Here is a 20,949-nt window from a genome sequence, read left to right as displayed (position 1 = left end):
CTCGCTCACCCTCCCAGGCGATCTCTACCCCACCGCCAGGAAGTGATCTGCCCTAATCATGCCACATTCTGTTTAGATACTTAAATTTGCTCCCTGTGGCCTGGCAGTCAGGGACTCCTGTGATCTGCAGAATTTCCTGACGAAATGCTAATGGTCACTCCTCGTTCCCCATGCTTCCGCCAATGGGAACCTTTCTGCTGTCCGCAGAGACACTCAGTGCTTGCTCGATGGCCTGGTCCCCCTGCCCGAAATGCTCTCTCTCAGTCCCTGTTGGTCGAGATCCAAGCCCTCCATCAGCCCAGCTCACACTTCGTGGAGTCCCTAAAATCTTCCTGGCCACCAGATGTTTCCCTCCTCTGGGCCGTGAGCCCCGTCTGCCTCCCCATCACCTGCGGTTGTCCACCCTGCACTTGGGGGCTGGCGGTGAACGTGGCATGGGTCGGGCACATGGCTACGCCCCACTGTGTACATTTTCACAAAGGAGAAAGACCTCCCGCCCCATGCGCCAGGAGGGAAAAATATGAGCGAGCCCTGGCTTTCCCTCTGCCCACCCACTTCTTCCCACAGGAGGAAGAACCCATTATCTGATTGGCAAGATTGAAAGGACGAAGCGCTTACATACTGGTATAGCGGTTATCACATGCCAGATGTCGTTCCAAGTCCTTTACAAACATCAATTCGTTAGACCTTCACAAGAATTCTGTGAGGTAGGCACCATTACCGTTGCCATTCTGCAGGTGGGCATCGGGCTGGGAGATGGAGCCACTTGCCCATGTCACACAGTGCAGATGTGACCTTGATCAGTCCAGCCCCAGAGCCCGTAGGCTGTGCTGCCTCTTGATACGCATGGCTTGCGCCCCTTCTCTCTCTCTTTTGGGGACAGTGCCTGCTGTGTGGGGTTTTCCTCAGCGACTGCCCTGCACGTGGTCAGCACCTGTGCGTAGGTCAGTTTGGCCTCCCAGAGGCAGCCCCGGAGAACTACAGCTCGCTGGCCTGACTTTGAGTCAGCGGCCGAGCGTACAGCCGAAATTCAGGGACGGTACATCTGCTTTGGAGACCCAGCGTTGCCTCAGTCGGGCGACCCCAGGTCCGGAGTGGGGAGCAGAAGCACATGGTGGTGTCTCTAAGCTGTTAGACTGCCCTCCACCTGCCTGTAGTGTCATTAATAATCACCCCTACAACTCCAGTGACAGCAAGACGATCAGGCACAGGCCCCACTCTCTAGGAGCTCAGACCCATGAAGATGATCCCTCAGAGACTCCTATCATAGTCGGCACTCAGCAGCGCGCAAGGGTATACGCAGGCGTGGCCCTTCGGTGGATGGGAGAACACAGCCAGAGAAGCGAGGGCAAACGTTTCCATACTGGCAAAACACAGATGTGAACTCCAACTCCACCACTGACTTGCCGTGTGACCTTGGGCTAGTCACTTACCCCTCTGAACCTGTGTTGCATCTGAAGGGATAATGGTCCGTTCCTCTGAGGGCCATTGCGAGGGTTGAACGAAATACCCTGTGATAGTCCCTTGGCTGGGCGAGTCCTCTGTAGATGCCTCACTAACGCTGGGGCCCACCCCAGACCTCTGCCCCATCTGTGCTTTCAGGGAGAGGCCTCGGCACCTGCTCGTGGTGGTGGTCGTCATGGCGTTGGTGAACGAATGATCCGTAGCCCTTCCTCTCACGCTGCTCGCTCTGTAAAACGATCCTAAGCCATAATAGGCAATTTCACCTCTTTTTACAAATGGGTGTTTGGAACTCGGAGAGGTAAAGCGATTTGCCCAGGGTCGCTTGGCAGTATGGCTAAGGCTGGTCTCTCCCGCTGGGGCTGAGGGGCTAGGGTAAGTCCCCTCCGCCCCTGTAGCCCACACGGGCCCTGCTGGAGCTATGTGCATAAAGTGCTCATTCAGTGCGTGCTGGGAGGGAATCACAAACCCCCGCAGAACCAGGAAATGATTGCCTGGCTGCCTCCCAACCCAGACTGGATTAAAGAGCAGTAACCAGATCCTGCTGGGGACGAAGGGGAAACCGAGGCGGATGGCGTGAGTGATGAGAGACGCGCTCACACATCGTCAGGAACAGGCCGCCTGTTTCCCCACATCTGGAGGGGTGTGCGGGCCTTGTTTTATTCCATTTCATCCTGCCAGAAAGATGCAGACCTCTTGGCCAGAGTTCAGAGTAGATCAGAAAGTATGATTCAGAGCGGGGAGGGGCACATGTGTGAGAAAAGATTAACAGGAGAGGAAGAGGCAAGGCCAGGGGTGACTCAGGGCACATCAAAGCTGCGGGGTTCAGCAAGATGAGATGAGGAATCTTTTCCTGGGGCCCACAGGGCCAGGGCGGCTCTGGAAGCAAGAGGGAAACTCAGCCAGCATGAGAGGCAACATCTCAGAACCAGGAGCTGAGGCAGGAGTATAGGCTCCAGAATGGGGAGCAGGAGGGAAGCTGTGTCCTTGGCATGTCGGTGGCTCAGGTCTCTGAGGCTCAGTGTGCGGCAGGGTGGTATAGTGGACAGAGCCAGGCCGTGGCGGGAGACATTGTGGGTTCTAGTCCTGGCTCTGCCACCTACGGGCTGGGTGACCTTGGGCAAGTCACTTTCCCCTCTGGGCCTCAGCGAGCTCTTCACTCAGTCAATACGTATTTCCGGAAAACCTACCATGTGTTGGACTTTGCCAGGCACTGGGGACAGAGGGGGTTAGGTTAGAACCATACGGTGTGGCTGTGCTTTCCAGGGGGAGTTATGAGAGCACCACACAGGAGCTCCTAACCACGTCTGGGAGGGGAAGGAGGCTAACTTGAGGCCAGAAGGATGAGTTAGGAGGGGGCCAGGTGACGTGGAGGGAGACCAGTGTCCCAAGAGGAGGCAACCGCATGTGCAAAGGCCTAGTAGCCCCGTCAGCAAAGCATGTGTGAGGAATACAGGGGTCTGCAGAGATGCAGCGGCCAGAGATACAGTAAAGAGGTAGGTGGGGCCAGCTCCTGGAGGGTCTTATGGGCCACTGTGAACCTTTGGTTTATCCTGAGGATGTTCATCTCTTAGGGATGGTGAGCCCCAGAGAAGGGAGGTCTTGGGATCAGAATGCCCAAGTTCAAATCTCAGCTTCACATGCCACTGGAAATGTGTAATTAGATGAGCCCATTAATCACCTGTTTCCTCATATATGCAGTAGGGGTACCATGACCTACCTTACAGACTGCAATGATGATTAAGTGAATTAGTACATATAAAGCACTTAGGCTACTGTCCAGTATACAGTAAGCACTCAATAAGTACTGGCAATTATTGTTGTTGGGATACTGTACATAATGTTATCAGCAGACTGCCTGGCACCTCAAAGAGGTGCCTCTGTCCAGGCATCCTGTCCACTCTGGCTGCTGCCACAGGGCCTGGCCTTCCCCTGTCCCTGCCTCCCTGGAGGGCTATGGCTGGAAGGGGACTGGTGGGTCACAAAAGGAGGTTAAGGCCAGTGGAGTCTGAGTGTGGCAGTTTCTGGGGAGCTCCCCCCCCCACCTCCTCCACTGTGTCGGAAGTGACCCAAGACCTCTAGCAACTGGACCAGAACGAGGGGCAGGACTGGGGTGGGGTCCCCACAGCAGGTACAGAGGTACAATTTGCTTACACAGCACTTTTTCAAGGGGGTTAGGAACTACCCATCATCTGCCAACCCCCAAGATTGAGGTCACCATTCCTCATGTTTTATACATAAGGAAACAGAAGTCCAGAGAGGGAAACCATTTGCCCAAAGCTACACAGAAGCTGGTGGCCAAGCTGGGACTGAAACCCAAGGTCGAGAGATGCACAGGGACTAGATCGTGGAAGGTCTTGACAGCTCTGCCCCTGCTCCCCTCTCCAGTGTCCCTCAGCCGCCACCCACTCCACCACCAGCCCACTTCACGTCCAGCCATGACAACCCGTTCAGCACTCTTCATACTCACCAGGCCCATCCCCTCAAGGCTCAGCCTTTGGCACATTACTCCCCCATGGCTTGCCTGGAGGAACCACACCCAGACTGGACAGCGCTAGGAAGATAGCACCTCCTCCAGGAAGACTTTCTTGCTTTTTACTCCACACGTCTAACCCTAGCTGGATTGGGGGCCCTCTCAGCCTCCTTTGCCTGCCCTGACCATCGCTTTTACTGTGGGCTGTCTTCATCTTTTATCTATAGCAGTGAGCTCTCCCTGAGGACAGGCACAGGAGATGACTCATCTGTTGGCCCTTGCCCAGCACGGGTAGAGTTAATTTCCCCACCTCTTGAATCTGGGTTGGCCCCTTTCTAAGTAAACTTTAATGCCCAATGTGGGGCTCAAACTCAAGAGCCCAAGAACAAGAGTTGCATGCTCTTCTGACTGAGCCAGCCAGGCACCCATGGGTTGGCTTTTTGACTTGCTTTGACCAATAGAATATGTCAGAAATAGCCATGTGCCCAATCCCAGCTTAGACCTCAAGAGGCTTCTGTCTTCTTTCCCAGAACCCTGCCATACCACGTGAATGATACCAGCCAACCTACTTGGGGTTAACAGACCATGTGGGCCAGAGCTGTCCCAGTCAAGGTTCCAGACACATGAGACGGCCCAGCCAAGATCGGCAGAACTTCCTAGCTCCCTTGCAACTGACCACAGATGCATGAGTGGTCCAGCTGAGTCCAGAGAACTTTCCAACTTCCCTATAGGTTTGTGAGCAATAATAAATGTTTATCATTTTACATTACTGGGTTTTGGTGTTATTTGTTACACGGCAATAGCTAACTGATAAAGCCACCCAGGTAAATGACTAGAAGTGAACGTATGACACAAACACAGCAGCACAGGAAGGAGAGCTGGAATGCCAGCCTTCTGGTGTTCTCACCTTATACACATCATGGCTGCCCAGAACAGCATCAAACAGTGTGTAGAGGTCGTTGAGCAAGCCTACCACCTCAATGGGCTCGCTCAGGGCTGAGATGATGGTGAAACCCACAATGTCACTGAAGTATATGGTAACCTGGTCAAAGTACTCTGGCTCCACAGTTGCCCCCATTTTCAGAGCTCCAGCCACAGACCTGAAGAATGGGAAGGACCAGAGTCACAAGGTAGGAGGACCCCCTTCCCATAGTTTGGAGGGAGGGATTTCGGGGGGAAAATTCTTGGGTTAAGCACTGGGGAATCTGGATCAGGCCTGCTTGTATCCTGGCTGCCCTCCAGCACATACCTGTCCCTCTCTGGACATCACTTCCTCTGAAGTCAGATGGGGGACACTGTGCCCTCTCCTTGCCCCCGAGGAAGTGAGGTAGCAGAGTTAATAGAAGGGCCCAACATAGTGCCTAACACAAATAGGGGTTCTGTGAAAATATGTTAGATAAATAAACAATGACTAAATTAAATGAATTCATGGAACCCAGACTTACTAAGCACCTACTATGTCCCAGGTCCCATGCTCAGAGCCACTGAGGCTAAAGACACAATCAAGTCCTAAGGGGCCACTCACGGAGGGAGCATCTGAGAGAGTAGCCTCTCTGTCTTCTGCCTCTCCAGCTCCAGTTCCTCAGTCCGCTCCTGGATCAGGTCCTCCAGGTTCTGGGAATACTTCTCCAGCATCCACAGCATAGAGTCAGCAACACTGGTCTTCTTGCCTTGATTGAGGCTTTTGAACTGAAAATGGAACAGAAGTCCCAATTCATCCATGAAGGTCAGCACACTTGCTCTTGGGTTGGCAATCTGGGCCACGAGAATGAAGCAGACATAGTCCCTGCCTGGAGGAGCTCCACTGGTGAGGAGCAGATATGTAATAGACAAGGCACGGCAGCTGGAGGGAAGCACAGGGGAAGCACAGACAGCTGGAAGGAAAAGTGAGTTAGTTCTATATGAGGCAGGCCGGCAGGGAGAGGACTTTACAAAAGAGCCAGCCCATGGCCAGCATAGCATTACCATTAACAAACACTAACCCTACTGCTCTGGTTCTTACAACAACACTGTGGAGTGGACATTTGTTGTTCTTCTCAAAGGTGGATGGATGGATGGACAGATGGACAGATGGATGGATGGATAGATGGATGGATGAATGGATAGATGGATACATAGATGATAGACAATAGATGGATGGATGGATGGATGGATGGATGATAGATAGACAGACAGACAGATGGGTGGATATGATGGATAGAAGGATGAATGGGTGGGTGAATAGACAGGTAGATAGAAAAGATACACGTAGATTAGTTATGTATATAATCATTTCTACCTCTATTTCTCTCCTTGTTCAAAAAAATGTTTTACAAAATAAGATAATAAATACGTAAGACCACTGGGACCAAAGGAGGGAAAATGCCTGCTATTTTGGTCTAGCAAAATGTATGTTAGAATTTGGTCACAATTTTGAATATAAGCTTCCTAGCAACAAAGCAAAGAGGGAAATATAGATTATATGATCCGCAGAGTCCATGAGACAGCGGAGCGTTAAATTGGTTGCTCCAAAGAAACAAACTACCGCTGGCTGCTGAGCAGAGAGAAATGCCTGTCTTGGGTCTTCATATGAGGACATTCATATGTGGTCATAAATCACATCTTCAATGAGAAACTTACAGGAAATACGGCAGTGCGTTCCCTAAGGAGATTTACTAGAACCTTCCCCAGTCTGGTTTGTACCTTCCCAAAGTGCAGTCAGTGGGAGAAGCAAATTAATGATGGTCAAAGTGAAGGAGTCCAACCCTGTCTAAACCCAGAAGCTTAGTGTGTGGGCAGGTGCACGTGTGTAGGTGCACAAATCCAACCTCCATGAATACCACTTAGCTCAACCCAACATCTGTAAGGTGGGGAGTGGCTGCAGCCCCTCACGTGCACCTATTTTATACCGCCCATTAAAACAGAGGCGCAAGCTTAAAGGGCAGTCGGGGTGGGCATGACAGCTGCTGACCCTGAGGCACCAAGGACCTAATGCTGACCAGAAGCTCACCTCTGCAAGGTAGGCCCTCGTTATACAAATGAGAAAACAAAGGATCTGAGAGGTGAGATAACTTGCCAAGGACTTCATAATGGTGGAACTGAGTTTCAAACTGAGATCTTTCACGTATTAATTTTATCATTGGCCAACCCACTGAATTAGTTTAAAAACTGGAATGCGCTTTCCATTGTTTCCCCCGGTTGCCCAGGAACGCAATCATAGGATCTGCAAATAGCAATTAATTTCTTCTTCCTTTCCAGTATTCATTTTCCTGTCTAATTGCATTAGCCGATACTCCCAGAACAATGTTAAATGAACATAAACCCAAGCCTTTTGATTTCCAGGTCCATGTTCTTTCTCTAATGCCTCACTCACTCTCTCTTTCTCAGAGAACCACCTTTTTTCTTAACTTAGTTATCTCACCCGATGGTCACTCAAGTGTGGCGAGTCAGACCACAGTTAGTCTTGCCAGGCAACTTTTAAGGAGGTTGAAGCTCAGCAGAGCAATCAACGTGCCCCAGGTCAAGGAGGTAAACTGCAATGTACATGTGAACGAAGGCATTCTGGCCTTTAGCCTCCCCACGGCGTGGTCCAGTCCCTGCCTTTGCGCCGAATGCATCACATGCCCATCTCTGCCTTCTCCACCCCAGAGCCTTGGGCAGGATCTTTCTCCACAGTCACCCATCCCTGGCCATGGCAATCTCTGATCCCTGGATAGATTCCAGGCTCGTGTTTTAAGAATTGCTGGTCCTAGCTCTGCAACCCACCCCCACGGTGGCCACTGAGAGCTCATTTACTCTGAGATCCAGATTTCTCATCTGTGGAATGGCGACGCCACGCCTGATACCTGAGCTGAGGTGAGGAAAGGAGGTGGGAAGTCAGGGGATGTGGGAAGGATTCTCAGGGGACACCTGTGTGCTCCTTTTGTGTGTCTTCCTCGCTCCCGCTCCCTCATCACCTGTCTGGACGCCCCTCTTGCTCGCTGAGCCTCTCCTTGGCAACGTTTGCTGCGGCTGGGGAGTAGAGGGCAGAAAGGGAGGCACAAAGATGTCACCTCAGGCTTGATGGGTTAGTCTTGTGGGAGCCATTAGCCAGCTCAGTCAGGCCCACGCTCTCCACCACCGCCCTGCAAACTCGTACAGACTTGCCTCACCCCTCCTGTTATAGATCCCAAGGCAGGCCTGGGGGTGGGGGTGCACCCGAGCTCCTCACTAATTCCACTCATGGACAAGGGGAATCAGCATTGATTGTCTCCACAGCCACAAACGACCTCTTTGCTCTGGGGCCAGGAGGCCGAGATTTCCAGCACCAGCTCTGCAGACAGACAAACCTGAGTTTGGATTCCAGCCCCACCTTTCACTCCCTCAGTTACCTTGGGCGAGTCCCTCACCAATATGTGCCTCAGTTTCTCTCCCGTAAAGCCAAGATAATAACAGTGCTTTTTTGGAGGGCTAGCCTAAGGATTAAATGAAGTAAGCACAACATAGCATGGGCCTCGGCACTTAGGAAGGCACTCAACACACATCCCCGGAACCCAGGGATCTGAGAAAGTTTTCCTCAGAGGGTGGACCTCGGCCATCCCCCCTTCTCCCCCGCAGGAGTGATGGTGCTGGCCTGTTGCCCCTTTGCTACATAAGGTTTCTAGGCCCCATAGGTAGTATCTGGCTGTCACTGGGCAAAGTGAAGTGAACCGATCTGCTATTTCTTGGGAGCACTGGCCTGGGGTGCACTGACCTGGGTGTAGATCTGGTCTAGACTGGGTCTGTCCTCTGGAGCCTCCTCCCAGCACTGCTCCATCAGCTGGATACACTCGGGCGGCCCATGGTCAGGGGACACCAGGGGCCGGCACAGGGGAGGGGGCGACACCACCTTCCTGATGATTTCTGCAATAAACACCATGTGGACGATACGTCGGATGGGCCCAGGAGGACTTGTGGCAAGGGGTTGGCCTGGGGTCCCGAGAAGGAGGGCAGGGTAGGCCTGTGGGGATGTAGGGATCAGGTCCTGAGGGTACTTCTCGCCTCCCCTGGGCATGCTGGCCAGTGGACCCAGGATTGCCCAGGGTGTGGCCTGGGAAGGGGTCTCATGCTAGGAGCTGAAAAATGGGTTTTGACTTCTGGATCTGCCCCCCCCCCCCCACCTCTCTAGGAGATGGTGGACAAGACAGTGACCTTTCTGAGCCTCAGTCTTCCCACCTGTGAAATGAGCTTAATAAACTGCCTTCTTGAGAGGAGTGCAGAGGGAAGAGATGATAGACGTTAGGCACCTGGCCCCTAGCAAGCACCCCCACCCCCAACCCACAAACCCAGCTGCTGCCGCTTGCCAGCGATGCCCCACCGATGTGCTTGAAACCTTGACGCTGTGACTTTTGCCTCCAGTCCTGCCACCTGGAGACTTTCCGGTGCCAACTCCCCATGTGTGAAACAAGAGTGTATGCTTTCATTATCATCATCATTATCATTATTTTCCCAAGACAGCCCCTGCCATGATCTTCCTGTCCCCACTCCCTGTGATAAAGACCATTAGACTAAGTCGAGGTCCGATAGATCGGCGTTCTAGTTCTGGCTCTTGCTATTTGCCATCACTCTGTGCCTCAGCCTCCTCATTGGACAACTGGCCGGGAAAAGCTCCCCCTCAGGAAGCTGTTGGGGGCACTGGGGGAGCTGAGAGACTCACAAGGGCATTGGGAGGAAGCGGGGCTGAGTACCAAGCTCAGATTTTCAGCGGATCAGGAGGGGACTTCTATATCACCCTCTTACGTTCTAAGTCATATCACCTCTCTGAGCCTCAGTTTCCTCCCATATAACAAGTACAGTTATAAATAGTACAGACCTCCTAGGGCTACAGGTTACTCCCTCAGGAGGGCTGGGATCCTCCTCTCTTGACCGAGGAGGCGGGGGCCCTTGGTGCCACCGAGGAGAAGTTTTCTTCTGGATTTCAGTTCCCTCCACATTCTTTGTTGGCCCCCTTGCTGGGGGGTAGTGCATGAGTCCCTGTCTAATTTTACATGTAGGGAAACTGAGGCTCCTGGGAGTGAAGGAGTTCACCCACAGCTGCAGGGCTGGTAAAAAGCAAACTGTAGAACTGAGCCCGATCTCCTCCAGGCCTACATGATTTTCTTTGTCCAGAGGCTTCCAGCCTGCAGGCATCAGACCCTGAGGGCCTCTGAGTAAAGGGCCTGGAAAGCTGTGTGTGCTTACAAAGGAGGGTGTACAGATGGAATCAATAACACATCACACACACACACACACACACACACACACACACGTACGACTCTTTTTCAAAAGTATTCAGATGGGGTTGTGATGAATAAAATACAAATCCATTTCAAAGTGCTGCTGACTTCAGAGCCGATTCTGTCTTTGGGGATTTTCTCAGTCAGCGGATATTAAAAATCACATAGCATGTGAGGCTCCAAACGTTTTTGACATTAAAACGGAGTCCTCGTATGTGAATGTGCTGAAAGCGGCTGTCCCAGGCCAGGCCAGCCCCGGTCTCACGTTCCCTCCCCCTGCCCGGCCCGCTGTCCACACCCAACGCATCACGGTGACGGACCGGCCATGTCAGCGGTTGAGGGAGGAGGCCACACACCCAGCTCTATGGGACTATGCTCCATGGATGACTCCAGGAGATTTTAGGGCAAGGACACTGAGCTTGTCCAAGTCCCAGACCCACTGCTTCCCCACCGAGAAGCCCCTTCCCCTCTCCGGGCCTCACTCAGCTATCTCTAACGAGCGCACCTCCCACCTCCCAGGGTTGTCCAGTGGAATAAAGCATATGACAGAGAGAGCTCTGGAAGCTGCAGTTCCACCCCCCACCCCCACTGCGTGCGCACACACACACACACACAGGATCTTGAAAAGATGTTACTTCTAAGATCAAGGAGCGTTTGCGTCCAAGTTGGGAATTCCGGAGAGAATGTGGGATCCCCCATTAGCACCTCCCTAAAACCGCCCAGGCAAATATTTATTGGGTGCCCACCATGTGTCAGGCACTTGGTCTAAAGAAGTTCACTGACTCCTCACAACCACTCTAGGAGGCAGGCAACATAGTCCCCATTTTACAGACAAGGAAACTGAGGCTCAGAGCCTGAAAGGGATTTCCTCAAAGTTATGAAGTGAATTGGCCTGGAGCTGGGCTTAGGTTGGCGTCCCCCAGTACCTGGGCTCTTAGTGTTTTACTCCCCGAGACCAGGGACAGCATGCCCTGGGACGTAGCAGGCCTTGGACTGACAGCCTGATCCAATGGCGGCCATCAGGTTCCAGGCCTGATCCCTGCACCTAAAGCCTCATGGAGCCCAGGCCTGAGGGCCATACACTTGTGGACCCCATCTGGCTGGTCTTCCCTCACCCAGCGGGCAGATGTGGGGGGTCGGGCCACTGAGGATGTTGAACAAATGGCCTGACAAAGATCCCCCTCCTCCCCACTCCTCCACCTCATAAATTTGGAGCTTGGAATGCTCATTACTCACTGAGCAGTGCTTTAGTGGAGAAGGGAAGCAAGCCAGGCCTCCCATGAGTAAATGATTTTCCTTTGGGGGTGGGAGGGAGCAGTGGGTTCAGCTCCATCACTGCCCTGGACTGTGGGCTGAGATGCCGGGGTGTCTGTGAGGACAGGTCCCTGGGACTGGACACAGACAGGAGGGGGACAGCTAGAAGAACAGCCCAGGGTCTGGGAAACCCTGATGAGAAACACAGAAAGGGAGGAAAGGTTTCTGAAGTTGGTCCTCCGCACTGGGGTCAGAAAAGAAAACATCTAAGACTGAGTGATGATGGGGAAGGTGTGAGTGACCATCCCGCACACCTAAAGTATAAGGACAGAGATGTTCTTGAAGGAATCCTGTCTGGGCAGAGAAGCAAGCCCCTAAATACTGAGCAGCCTGGCCACATCAGACGAGGGCCAGATGTCTGGCCCATTTTTATTTCATCCCCATTCTAAAGATGAGAAAACTAAGGCTCAGAGAGGGTAAGCGATTTGTGTAAGGTCATGTAGTAAGTTAAGCGATACCGCTGGGGAAAACTGGGGTCTATATGGACACAAAGTCTATGCAGATCAAGGCGGGGTGGTTAGGGCATGAGCATCCACAGACATGGCAGTGACCTTAGAAGAGGCAGAGGGGGTTGAGGTTTTCACCCAGAAATCAATATCTTTAGCCCTGGAGCTGGGCAGCTGCCATTTTGGTGGAGCTGCTGAAGGCTGCCTGGCTTGAGCCAAAGAAACTTAATTCTCGTGGTCAAACCAGGCAAGTGTGTCTGTAAGGTTATTTCCACCAGGATTTCCTGGTGGCCACAGAGCTCCCCAACTACACGGGGACTCCAGCCAGCGAACGGCCAAGGAAGGAGGACAAGGGCACTTTACCTTCTGCGGAGAGCCCTGAGGAGCAGTAGGGTGGGCCTCGAGTCAGCACCTCCTGCAGGATGATGCCGATGCTGAAGATGTCTGCTTTGAGGGTGCCCCGTCCCGGCGCCCCGGGCCCTCGCAACAGCTCTGGAGCCGTCCACAACAGCTCTGCAGTCACAAGGCAAGACCACACTGTCCTCACCCACTGACCACCAAACTGGGCCAAGATGGGCAGGCACTTCACATATGTGGTGTCATCGCCCTCTACCTACAGCTCCCAGGAGGACATAGGTGCCTCTGTTCTCCCCCATTCATAGCTAGGGGGCCTGAGGCAGCTCAAGGTCATACCACAGGAAGTGCTAAAAGATTGGACATCTCCCCTGTCCCCCTGCCTCACAAGCACCCAATTTAAATAGAGGCCTCAAAACCCACTGGCAGCGCCTGCCCATCCCTGAGCTGACCTTCTGGGGCTGGCCGGGGGCGGGGAGCCCGCTGAACGTCCAGGAGCTCTGCATAACCGTGGTCAGTGACCTTGAGAACAAAGCGCCCATCCACCACACAGTTTCGGGACTTGAGGCGTCCGTGAGGGAAATGTCGATGGTGCAGATACCGCATGCCCTGGAAAGGACGTAATGGTAGCCCATTATGTGATGAATCAAAGGGACCCCTAGTCCTCTCAGCATCTCACAGACCCCAGAAACACTTCCTGCCTCCTCTCACCTTCTCCCATACTGTTCAGATTTTTCTTAGACAAAGTAGGAGACCAGGTCTTGGAAATCTGAGCATCTCTTTTCTCCCTGCCCTCCCCATGGCCCTCATAGCTCTAGGCCCAGGGAGGTTCTCACACGGATCAAATCCAGCAGTAGAGAGGCCTTGAAAGTCCAGTCCAGCCGCAGAGCTTCATTCCGCAGCAGGTCCTCCAGGCTGCCCCGGGAACAGTGCTCCAGCACTAGAGCACTGACTCCAGGGGCCACAAAGAAGCCCAGGCAGGCAGCAACGTTCTCATGCCGCATCTCCCGCATCTGTTGGAGCAATAGGCATCTTAGCAGCTCCCAGGGGCACATTGAAGGCTGAACCAGGTACAATCCACATCTGGGTCTCCGGTATTTAGCACCCAGTACAGGGAAGAGCACAGAGAGGCACCAGAAATGTTGGGTGGATGGATGGATGATGGATGGATGGAGATGGATGGATATGTGGATGGATGGGTAGATGGATGATGGATGGTTGGGTGAATGGATGGATGGATGGATAGATGGATGGATGATGAATGGATAGATGGATATGTGGATGGATGGGTAGATGGATGGATGATGGATGGATGAATGGATGGATGAGTGGGTGAACAAGTGAATGGAAGCGTCATGGGAGAATGAGCGAATAAGCTGTAGCGAACTCCACAGTGTAGGGATCTAGGCCTGTTTCCCAACCTAAAGTGGAACCATGGACCTGAAAACTGTAAAGTTTCTCCCCTAAGACTCAGAGACTGATAAAGAGAGGAAGAAGAACAGAAGGGACCAGGCTCAACCAGAAAATAGCCTCTGTCATGGCTGCCCAGCAGGTCAGAAAGCTTGAACCCAAGCAGTGATGCTAGCACTTATCAAAGGCACACTTCTGGCCAGAGACAATTCTAGGTTATTTCATATGTTCTCTCCAATCTTCCTAATTCCCCAGAGGGTAGATTTCATTAGCTCCATTTTACAGGAAAGCTAAGCGTTTCATGGAGGCAGAATTCTACCTGGGACCTTCCTGATTCCAATCCTGTGCTCCGTGCTCCAGCCACAGTGCTTCTCAGGATACTGACAACCTCGGGGGTGAAGGGGCTTATGTGGTTAGTGATGACAAGTGACCGGAAGCTCCTTGAGGGAAGGAACCCTGTCCCTCTTCTCCACAGCTGTACCCCCAAACCCAGAACATGGCCTGGCTCATAGGTGGTGCTCAAAACTCAGTGACTAAACGGGTGGATGGGTGGAGGGATGGTGGGTACAGGATGAGGTCCTTCGAGGGTGTTGCTGATACTGATGGAAGGGACTGTGCCCCTGGGGGTCGTGGTGATGGTCACGTTGAGGTGGTGACGTGACTTGAGGAATGCTCGTGAGTGAAGATGAGTGTATAACTGTGGCTGAGGTGTCGGCCATGGGGCAGCAATTGTGATGATAGAAAGGACTCCTTTCTGAGGCTAGAAGCTTCCACGTTGAGCGGGGACCACTCCATACCAGTAGAGGTCCCCTGTCAGCGTCCCCTCCCCTCCTTGGCCCTACCTTTCTCAGGAGGCTGAGGCAGCTGGGCCGAAGCTCAGGGGCTGTGCCTGCTTCAAACCTCTTCAGCCACACCCACTCCCCCTGTTGGAGGAAGAACGAGAAAGTTCGAAAGTTCGAAAGTTCCGCGCTGCTGGTCTCCCGCTGTGCGACCTTGGGTTAATTCCTCTGTGCCTCTCAGCCCCGGTTCCATCCCCATAAATGTATCTTTTCTGTGTGCTGCACACTGTGGCTGGCAGAAACTGAAGTTAGACTTTCACTTTGGTGGGGCAAAGCCAGGGGCTTTGGCTGACAGACCCGAGTTCAGTCCTAACCCCGCCACTGTCTAGCTCCGTCTGTGAGCTTGAACAAGTGACTTTGGTTCTCTCAGCCTCTTGTTCCAGTTCTGTAAAGCGAAGATGATACCCCCACCTGCCCTGCAAGAGCTAACACTTGTTGCATATAAAACATGTCAACATGCTCCCAGTGTCAAGGTCAACTTTACTCTGCAGGCCTCAGGCACCCACAACACCCCAAAGCCTGTGAAGTAACGGGGGCTCTGTGACCCAGAGACTGTAGGAGAGGGGACGGCGGGAGAGAAGGAAGGCTCGGGCTGGGGCTCGGTCCTCGCCCCGGCCTGGTCCAGAGCTAGCTGCAATCTTAGCCCTCTCTCCCCTGTCACGGATGGATTTCTGCCTTGTCAGCCTCACCCACAGTCTGTCAACTAACTTAGAGAAGCAGACAGAACATGCTTTGTACAGCATTAAAGCCTCCTTTCAGCATAAAAGAAGAAAAGATGGGATTCCCCTGGGGAGGAAGTGGAAAAGAAGGATCATAAGCCTCATGTCGCTTCCTGTACAATTAGCCTGGCTCATCAGCTGTGAGTCACAGAATTTGAGAATCGGAACATCAGTGAATTGTCAAGTTGGAGAACACAGCACCTGAAAAGCCACAGTGGCCTCAACAACTTTAGAATCTTGTCGGTCTAATCTCTGACTTTGAGGCCTCCCTATCGGCTGATGGTCTGGGGCTGTGTGCTTCCCTCACCTCTGGGCCTCAGGGACCTGGGATCTCACTGTCCCTTGCCGAAACAGGCAGGAGGGTGACCTAGACTGGCCCCCGTGCTGAGAGAAACCCTGGGTGGACCCATGCTGGGAGAGCCCAGGCCCAAGTAGCCAGCAACTTGTTGTCCCGAGGTCAGATCACAAACCATGCTGAGCTGGGAATTGAGAGTCCTTCTCCACTCCTACTATGCCACTGATTTGCTGTGGGACCCAGGAAAGTCACTGGCCCTCTTCAAGCCTCAGTTTCCCATTCTGTAACAGGAGTAGGGCATACAGAAGCCCAAGAGGCTGTGGGCTCCCTCAGCTTCTCCCAAACTCTCTGCAGCTTCTCAGGCCCAAACCTGTGGTGGCAGAGGCCCTCACCTGGTACAGGGCCACATTGGTGGGCTCCTGGGGGGCCGGCAGGCTCCTTGCTGACCCCTGGGCCACCGACCTCAGGCTCCCGCCATCTGCCACACTTCTTGATTCACTCACGCTGTCCACGTGCAGCCTCTGGAGGGGGCAGGTGCGGTCATGAGCCTGGACCAGGCCTCAGTCAGCGGCTTGCCCACCCAGCCCAGTGCCTGTCCCCCTACCCGTCTGCTTGGCGGCCGATGGATGAAGGTGAGCTCCTGGGCTGTCAGCAGGATCCGGTGGGGGCCCCGCACCAGCTGTAGCTGTTGGATGCCCAATCTGGAGGCAAGAGAAAGTGCAGGGCAGAGGGAGGGCACACGTATCACTCCCACCTCGATCTGGCCTATTGGGCCTGCGCTGACCCAGAGCCCTCTCCCTCTTTCTCTCCCTTCTCCCCAGCAGTCCCAGCACCGAGGGGTCACTCTGAGCACTGCCCCCTACCCAGGCCCTTGGCCCGGCTCAGGCCTGATAAGCCTACTGATCCCTAGCCTGGGAGTTCCCAAACTGCCCGGAGGCTTCCTGAGGTGAGGGCCGGGGGCAGGCTCAGGGAACACAGAGGATTTCAGACCCAGGAAGAATTGCTTTCAAAACTGAAGGGCCCTGGGAGTTGTCCTGGTCAAGCCCTCATTGTGCATGTTCATAGCCTGAAGCTCAGGGATGGACAGTCTTACGTAAGGTCCCAGGCTTCTTCCCCGACTTTCAAGTGGACCTTTTCTCAAGGCCCCCCAGCCTCAGCAGGGCCCTGACTGAGGCTCTAAGATGGACAGGAGTGCTGGACTGTCCTGTGGTCCTGGGATGGGAAAGCCTCCTGAAGATTGCCAGGACTGTGCACACACAAGAGAGGCCCTGTGGTTGGGGGTCACAGAGGGGCAGAAGGAGGCTCGGGTACAGACAGAGTCTCACCTGATGAGGCAAGTGAGGGTCCCGCCAGCCAGCAACAGGACACATGCCAGGACAAAAGCGAGGAAGCTCCCCGGGAGCTGTGCATCTGCAGGCGGAGCAGGATGGACGTGAGCCCTAACAGTAACAACCACACAAGGAGGGCAGCCCCCTTCACCCAGCTCCTGTACCCCCTCCTAGGCCTTCTTCTGGGAAATAGAAACACAAACCCCAATCCAGACCGACCCCAGGGATGAGGCTCAGAATGACACTCACGTAGGAAAGTCCTATCTGTGGACTGGTCATCACACACAGGTATTGAGTCCCAGTGTTTTAGCCTGGGTCCTTGGGCTCCCTGTCCCCGGATCCCCATGGTCCCTGCTCAGATCTCATTACAGTCCTGGTCAGACTATGGTCTTTTGTCTGATGGCATATCAAGTCCCTTCCCAATAGACAGAGTGGCTGGATAGCAGGGCCTGTGTCTTATTCATCTCACTGTCCCTGGCACCTAACACAGAGCCTGGACACGGCAGGTGCTGAATAAAAATTTTGTATCCCTGTCGATTATTGTCCTACTTCTGGCATATCCCCTCTGATGGGCCCCTCGCTATCTGTTTGGACAGCCAGTTTCATTGTCCTTCACTCTGACCATTAAGAGAGCCTTCCTGACACCAAATCCAAATCTCCCGGCCTCATGTCAGGAGTTGGATGTAAAGATGCTATTAAAGTTCACTGGCAAGGTTGGGAGGGCACCCCTACTTTGCTTGGGCAACCCTAGCATCAGCTTAGGCTGGCAAGGATGCTGAATGCCCAGCCCCAATCTGGAGAGAGGACATTGACCTCTGTTGCCACAGAAATGGGGCCATCCCTTCTGCCTTCCATGCCTCCTCTCCCTTCTTCCTGTCGCTGGAGGATGAGCTCTGCTGTCTGCCCCCTGCTGAAGCCCTCCAGTCTGAGTCCATCATAATAATAGCAGCAAATACCTTGCAATCCCTATTATACTATTGCACATTGTATTGCATTAAGCACCTATTCTGACGATGTTATGTATTTCAATTCACCTTATTCTGCACAATGACCCCTGGGAGTAGGTATGGTCATGGTCACAATTTTGTAGAGGAGGAAACAGTGAGAAGTAACTGTGCGTGGCAGAGCCTGGGTTCAAACCCTGGCACTTTCGCTCTGGCATCTGGGCTCCTAACCACCGCATCATCCTGCCTCTCGCCCAGGCTCCGAAAGGGTAAGCTTTGAGTCTTAATCTGGAGGAGACAAGGGAGCAAACGCACAGGGTGCGACAGAAAGCACAGTGTGCCCCAGGCCTAGGGGGCAGCGAGTGCCAAGGTTCTGAAGCAGGAGTGGTCTGCGATCCAGGGAAGGACAGAACAGAGCAGGAGGAAGACAGACCAAGATACTGAGCGGGACAGGGTGCTGTGAAGTCAGAGGCCAGGACTCTGGCTTGGCTCCGGGTGAGGCCAAGCCTCTACGGGTCCTGATGGGGGAGTGATTATGTTTCCAAAGGATCCTCCAACCTGCCAGGTTGCATGAGGACGAGGGAGAGGCAAGGCAGTGACCCAGTGAGAGATGACGAGGGCCTGGCCCAGGATGGAGGCAGTGACTGGTGAACAGCTCTGCTTCCGGGCAAATTCTAAAGATGGCGCCCCCAGGGTGTGCTGACCAACTGGATGGGGAGTGTGAGGAGACAGAGCGTTCCTGTGCCTGTGGGAGGTTGGGGGTTCCATGACCTGCAAGGGAGAACACCATGGGAGGCAGATTGGGGGACAGATCAGGAGTTGAGCTTCAGACAACATCAAGTTTCAGACGCCGACTAGATATCTAGGTGTCAGTAGCATCTTATTGGACATGTCAAGTAGGAGGTTGGGCAGATATGCAGTTTAGGAGACAACAATGTCCATCTGGGGGCCACGAGAATGGATAAGACACTGTGGGAGTAAAGTGCTGAGAGAAAACGGCTCAAAGCACCAAGCCCACAGGAGTGGTGTTAATAGGTTAGAACTCTATAGAACAGAAAAGGTGACTGAGAAGGTGACGAGTGAGGGGGCCCTGGAGAGGGATGGAGCAGCAGGGAGGACGGGAGTTCGGCTCTCTTGGTCGAGCAAAGCCAAGACTGGCAGCTGGCTCTGGGCCTCAGCACATGGAGGCTACTGGGGGCCTTGATAGGACTGCTCGCGTTAAGAGAGTAGTGGAGCGAGTCAGCGAGGAGGACTCCAGAGAAGAGGGGAAGGGACATTTAATCCAGTTAGCACCCACACCCTTTCGACGGATCTTGCTGCCAAAGGGAGTCAAGGAATAAAGCTTAGGCTGAAAGGAGATGTGAATGAATGGCTCCCTAAGGCTGACATTCCAAGATACAAACAATCAGAGGAAACAAAGAACACGGCACATTCTCTTGCTGACAAGACCCTGAGGCCCAGGGAGGAGAGAAACCAGCCCTGGACAGGACAAGTCCAGCCGGTCCCAGCGCTCCTAGGTGCCACTTGAGGAGTGCTTCTCACTGAGAGCACGTGACCGCGTAGCCCCTTCCCATCTCCTTGGAAGTACAAGCCCTGCTCCTGAGGTCTGCCCCACCCCCACCTCACGCAAGGACAAGCAGTTGAAGGTGTCAGGTCTTTGTTCCTATTTCTACACGAGAAATGGAGACCCAGAGAGGGTATGCAACTTGCCCAAGGTCACACACCTAGTCAGGGGCAGCACTGAACTGCAGCCCTAAGTACATTTGCCCCAAAGCCCCCGCTGTCTGGTCTCTCAATCCATGGTGGTGATCAGTTGTATCGGTGATAATCATGACAACACAGCCAGAGTGTGAACTGTCACTTTTAGATCCCCGAGAGAAGATACATCCTGAGGCCGCTGCTCAGGCTCCCACAACCCCCTAGTGTCCCCTCTCAGAGCCCCCTCTCAGAGCACCTGCCCTTACCCCGTCCCCCTTTACCCAGGGAGCTCTATCCCACGTGCCGGCAGTGACCACGAGTCTTATCTGCCATTGTATCCCCAGTTCTCAGCACGGAGCATGGGACACAGTGGATGCTCAATAAATGTTTGCTGATTGATTTGTTGAATGAATTAATTAAAAACCTGTTAGATGGTGAAATCTGTGAGCCAGGGCTGACGGAGAAGGATCTCCTCTGAGCTCCATCAGCCCCTGGCTTCCCCCTTCATGGCTCTGATCACACTGTCTTGTATTGTTTTCAGCTGTCCCTGTCTCTGTCACCAGGCAGAAGCCCCTGGAAAGCAGGCCTTGGGGTTGGTCTTCGAGTACATCAGCTCAATGAGGGCAGGGACATCATTTCATTCACTCCTACATCCCTGGGGCTGAGCATAGTGCCTGACACGTGGGAGGTCCTCCAGCAATATTTGTGGAAAAAGGGGCAGAGAAACAATTGGGTGAAGGCTTCTTCTCATGAGCTACCTTCTAGTCTGGGGAACAGATGGCACTGGTTCTTCCCAGCACGGGACACACACCCTTATGAACATGAAGCAATTCACTCGGGGGCTGCGGGGATCATGGTGGCCGGGGTGGAGGGGCAGCCCTGATTGGTAAGACAGGTAAGATTTAACCAGGCAAGGTGGGGAGCTCTCCAGGAAGAGGAAAACGCATTGGGTGATTGGATGGATGGGTAGATGAATGGATGGAGGGATGATGAATTACCTCTCATGCATAGCATATTGGGGTCAAACCAGCAGCTGGAGTCACGTGCTGGAGGGGCCCCTCCTGGAAAGTGTATGGCCCTTTCCAGGGGCTGCACTTGCCACGTGCCTGTGTCCAGAATGTGGGTGGGGACCAGCTGGCTTCCCTGACCATCTGTGTCCAAGATGACGTACTGAGCCAATCTCCTGCCCTTCTCATCCGTCCGGATCCTCTGGCTAAAGCCAGCCACATTCAGAGCCCCTGTATGGTCTCCCAAGTGGGCCCCCGAGAGTCCTGCCCCATGGCTCTCAGAGCGGTTCAGGGCATGGGCCAGCAGGACAACAGCATCATAGATGGTCCCAAAGAGCGGGGACACCTGTGGAAGAGAAGGTCCCTCAACCCCATAACCCCGTGGCACAGGCTCCCAGACATCTCTGAGCCCTGCCAGCAGCAGTTGTATGGATTATCACCCCCACCCC

At 53.6% G+C, this 20,949-nt stretch overlaps 1 protein-coding gene across 1 annotated transcript in view; it reads right to left on the bottom strand.

Annotated features, from left to right (window-relative positions):
- LOC123600401 (guanylate cyclase D-like) overlaps nucleotides 1–20,949 on the bottom strand; it is a 35,162-nt gene that overhangs the window by 8,468 nt on the left and 5,745 nt on the right. Inside the window, exons 3-13 of the mRNA XM_045482466.1 lie at nucleotides 20,492–20,846; nucleotides 16,849–16,933; nucleotides 16,128–16,224; nucleotides 15,916–16,044; nucleotides 14,513–14,593; nucleotides 13,097–13,273; nucleotides 12,713–12,869; nucleotides 12,270–12,419; nucleotides 8,646–8,794; nucleotides 5,460–5,623; nucleotides 4,842–5,034 (exon numbers count right to left, since the gene is read on the bottom strand). Of these exons, the coding sequence (XP_045338422.1) occupies nucleotides 4,842–5,034; nucleotides 5,460–5,623; nucleotides 8,646–8,794; nucleotides 12,270–12,419; nucleotides 12,713–12,869; nucleotides 13,097–13,273; nucleotides 14,513–14,593; nucleotides 15,916–16,044; nucleotides 16,128–16,224; nucleotides 16,849–16,933; nucleotides 20,492–20,846 (1,737 nt within the window). The remainder of the gene's footprint in view (nucleotides 1–4,841; nucleotides 5,035–5,459; nucleotides 5,624–8,645; nucleotides 8,795–12,269; nucleotides 12,420–12,712; nucleotides 12,870–13,096; nucleotides 13,274–14,512; nucleotides 14,594–15,915; nucleotides 16,045–16,127; nucleotides 16,225–16,848; nucleotides 16,934–20,491; nucleotides 20,847–20,949) is intronic.

The sequence above is a fragment of the Leopardus geoffroyi genome, chromosome D1 (genome assembly GCF_018350155.1).
Source record: "Leopardus geoffroyi isolate Oge1 chromosome D1, O.geoffroyi_Oge1_pat1.0, whole genome shotgun sequence".
Classification (NCBI taxonomy): Eukaryota; Metazoa; Chordata; class Mammalia; order Carnivora; family Felidae; genus Leopardus; species Leopardus geoffroyi.
Note: the sequence above shows the minus strand (reverse complement) of the source record. Positions and strands in the feature narration are given on the sequence as shown.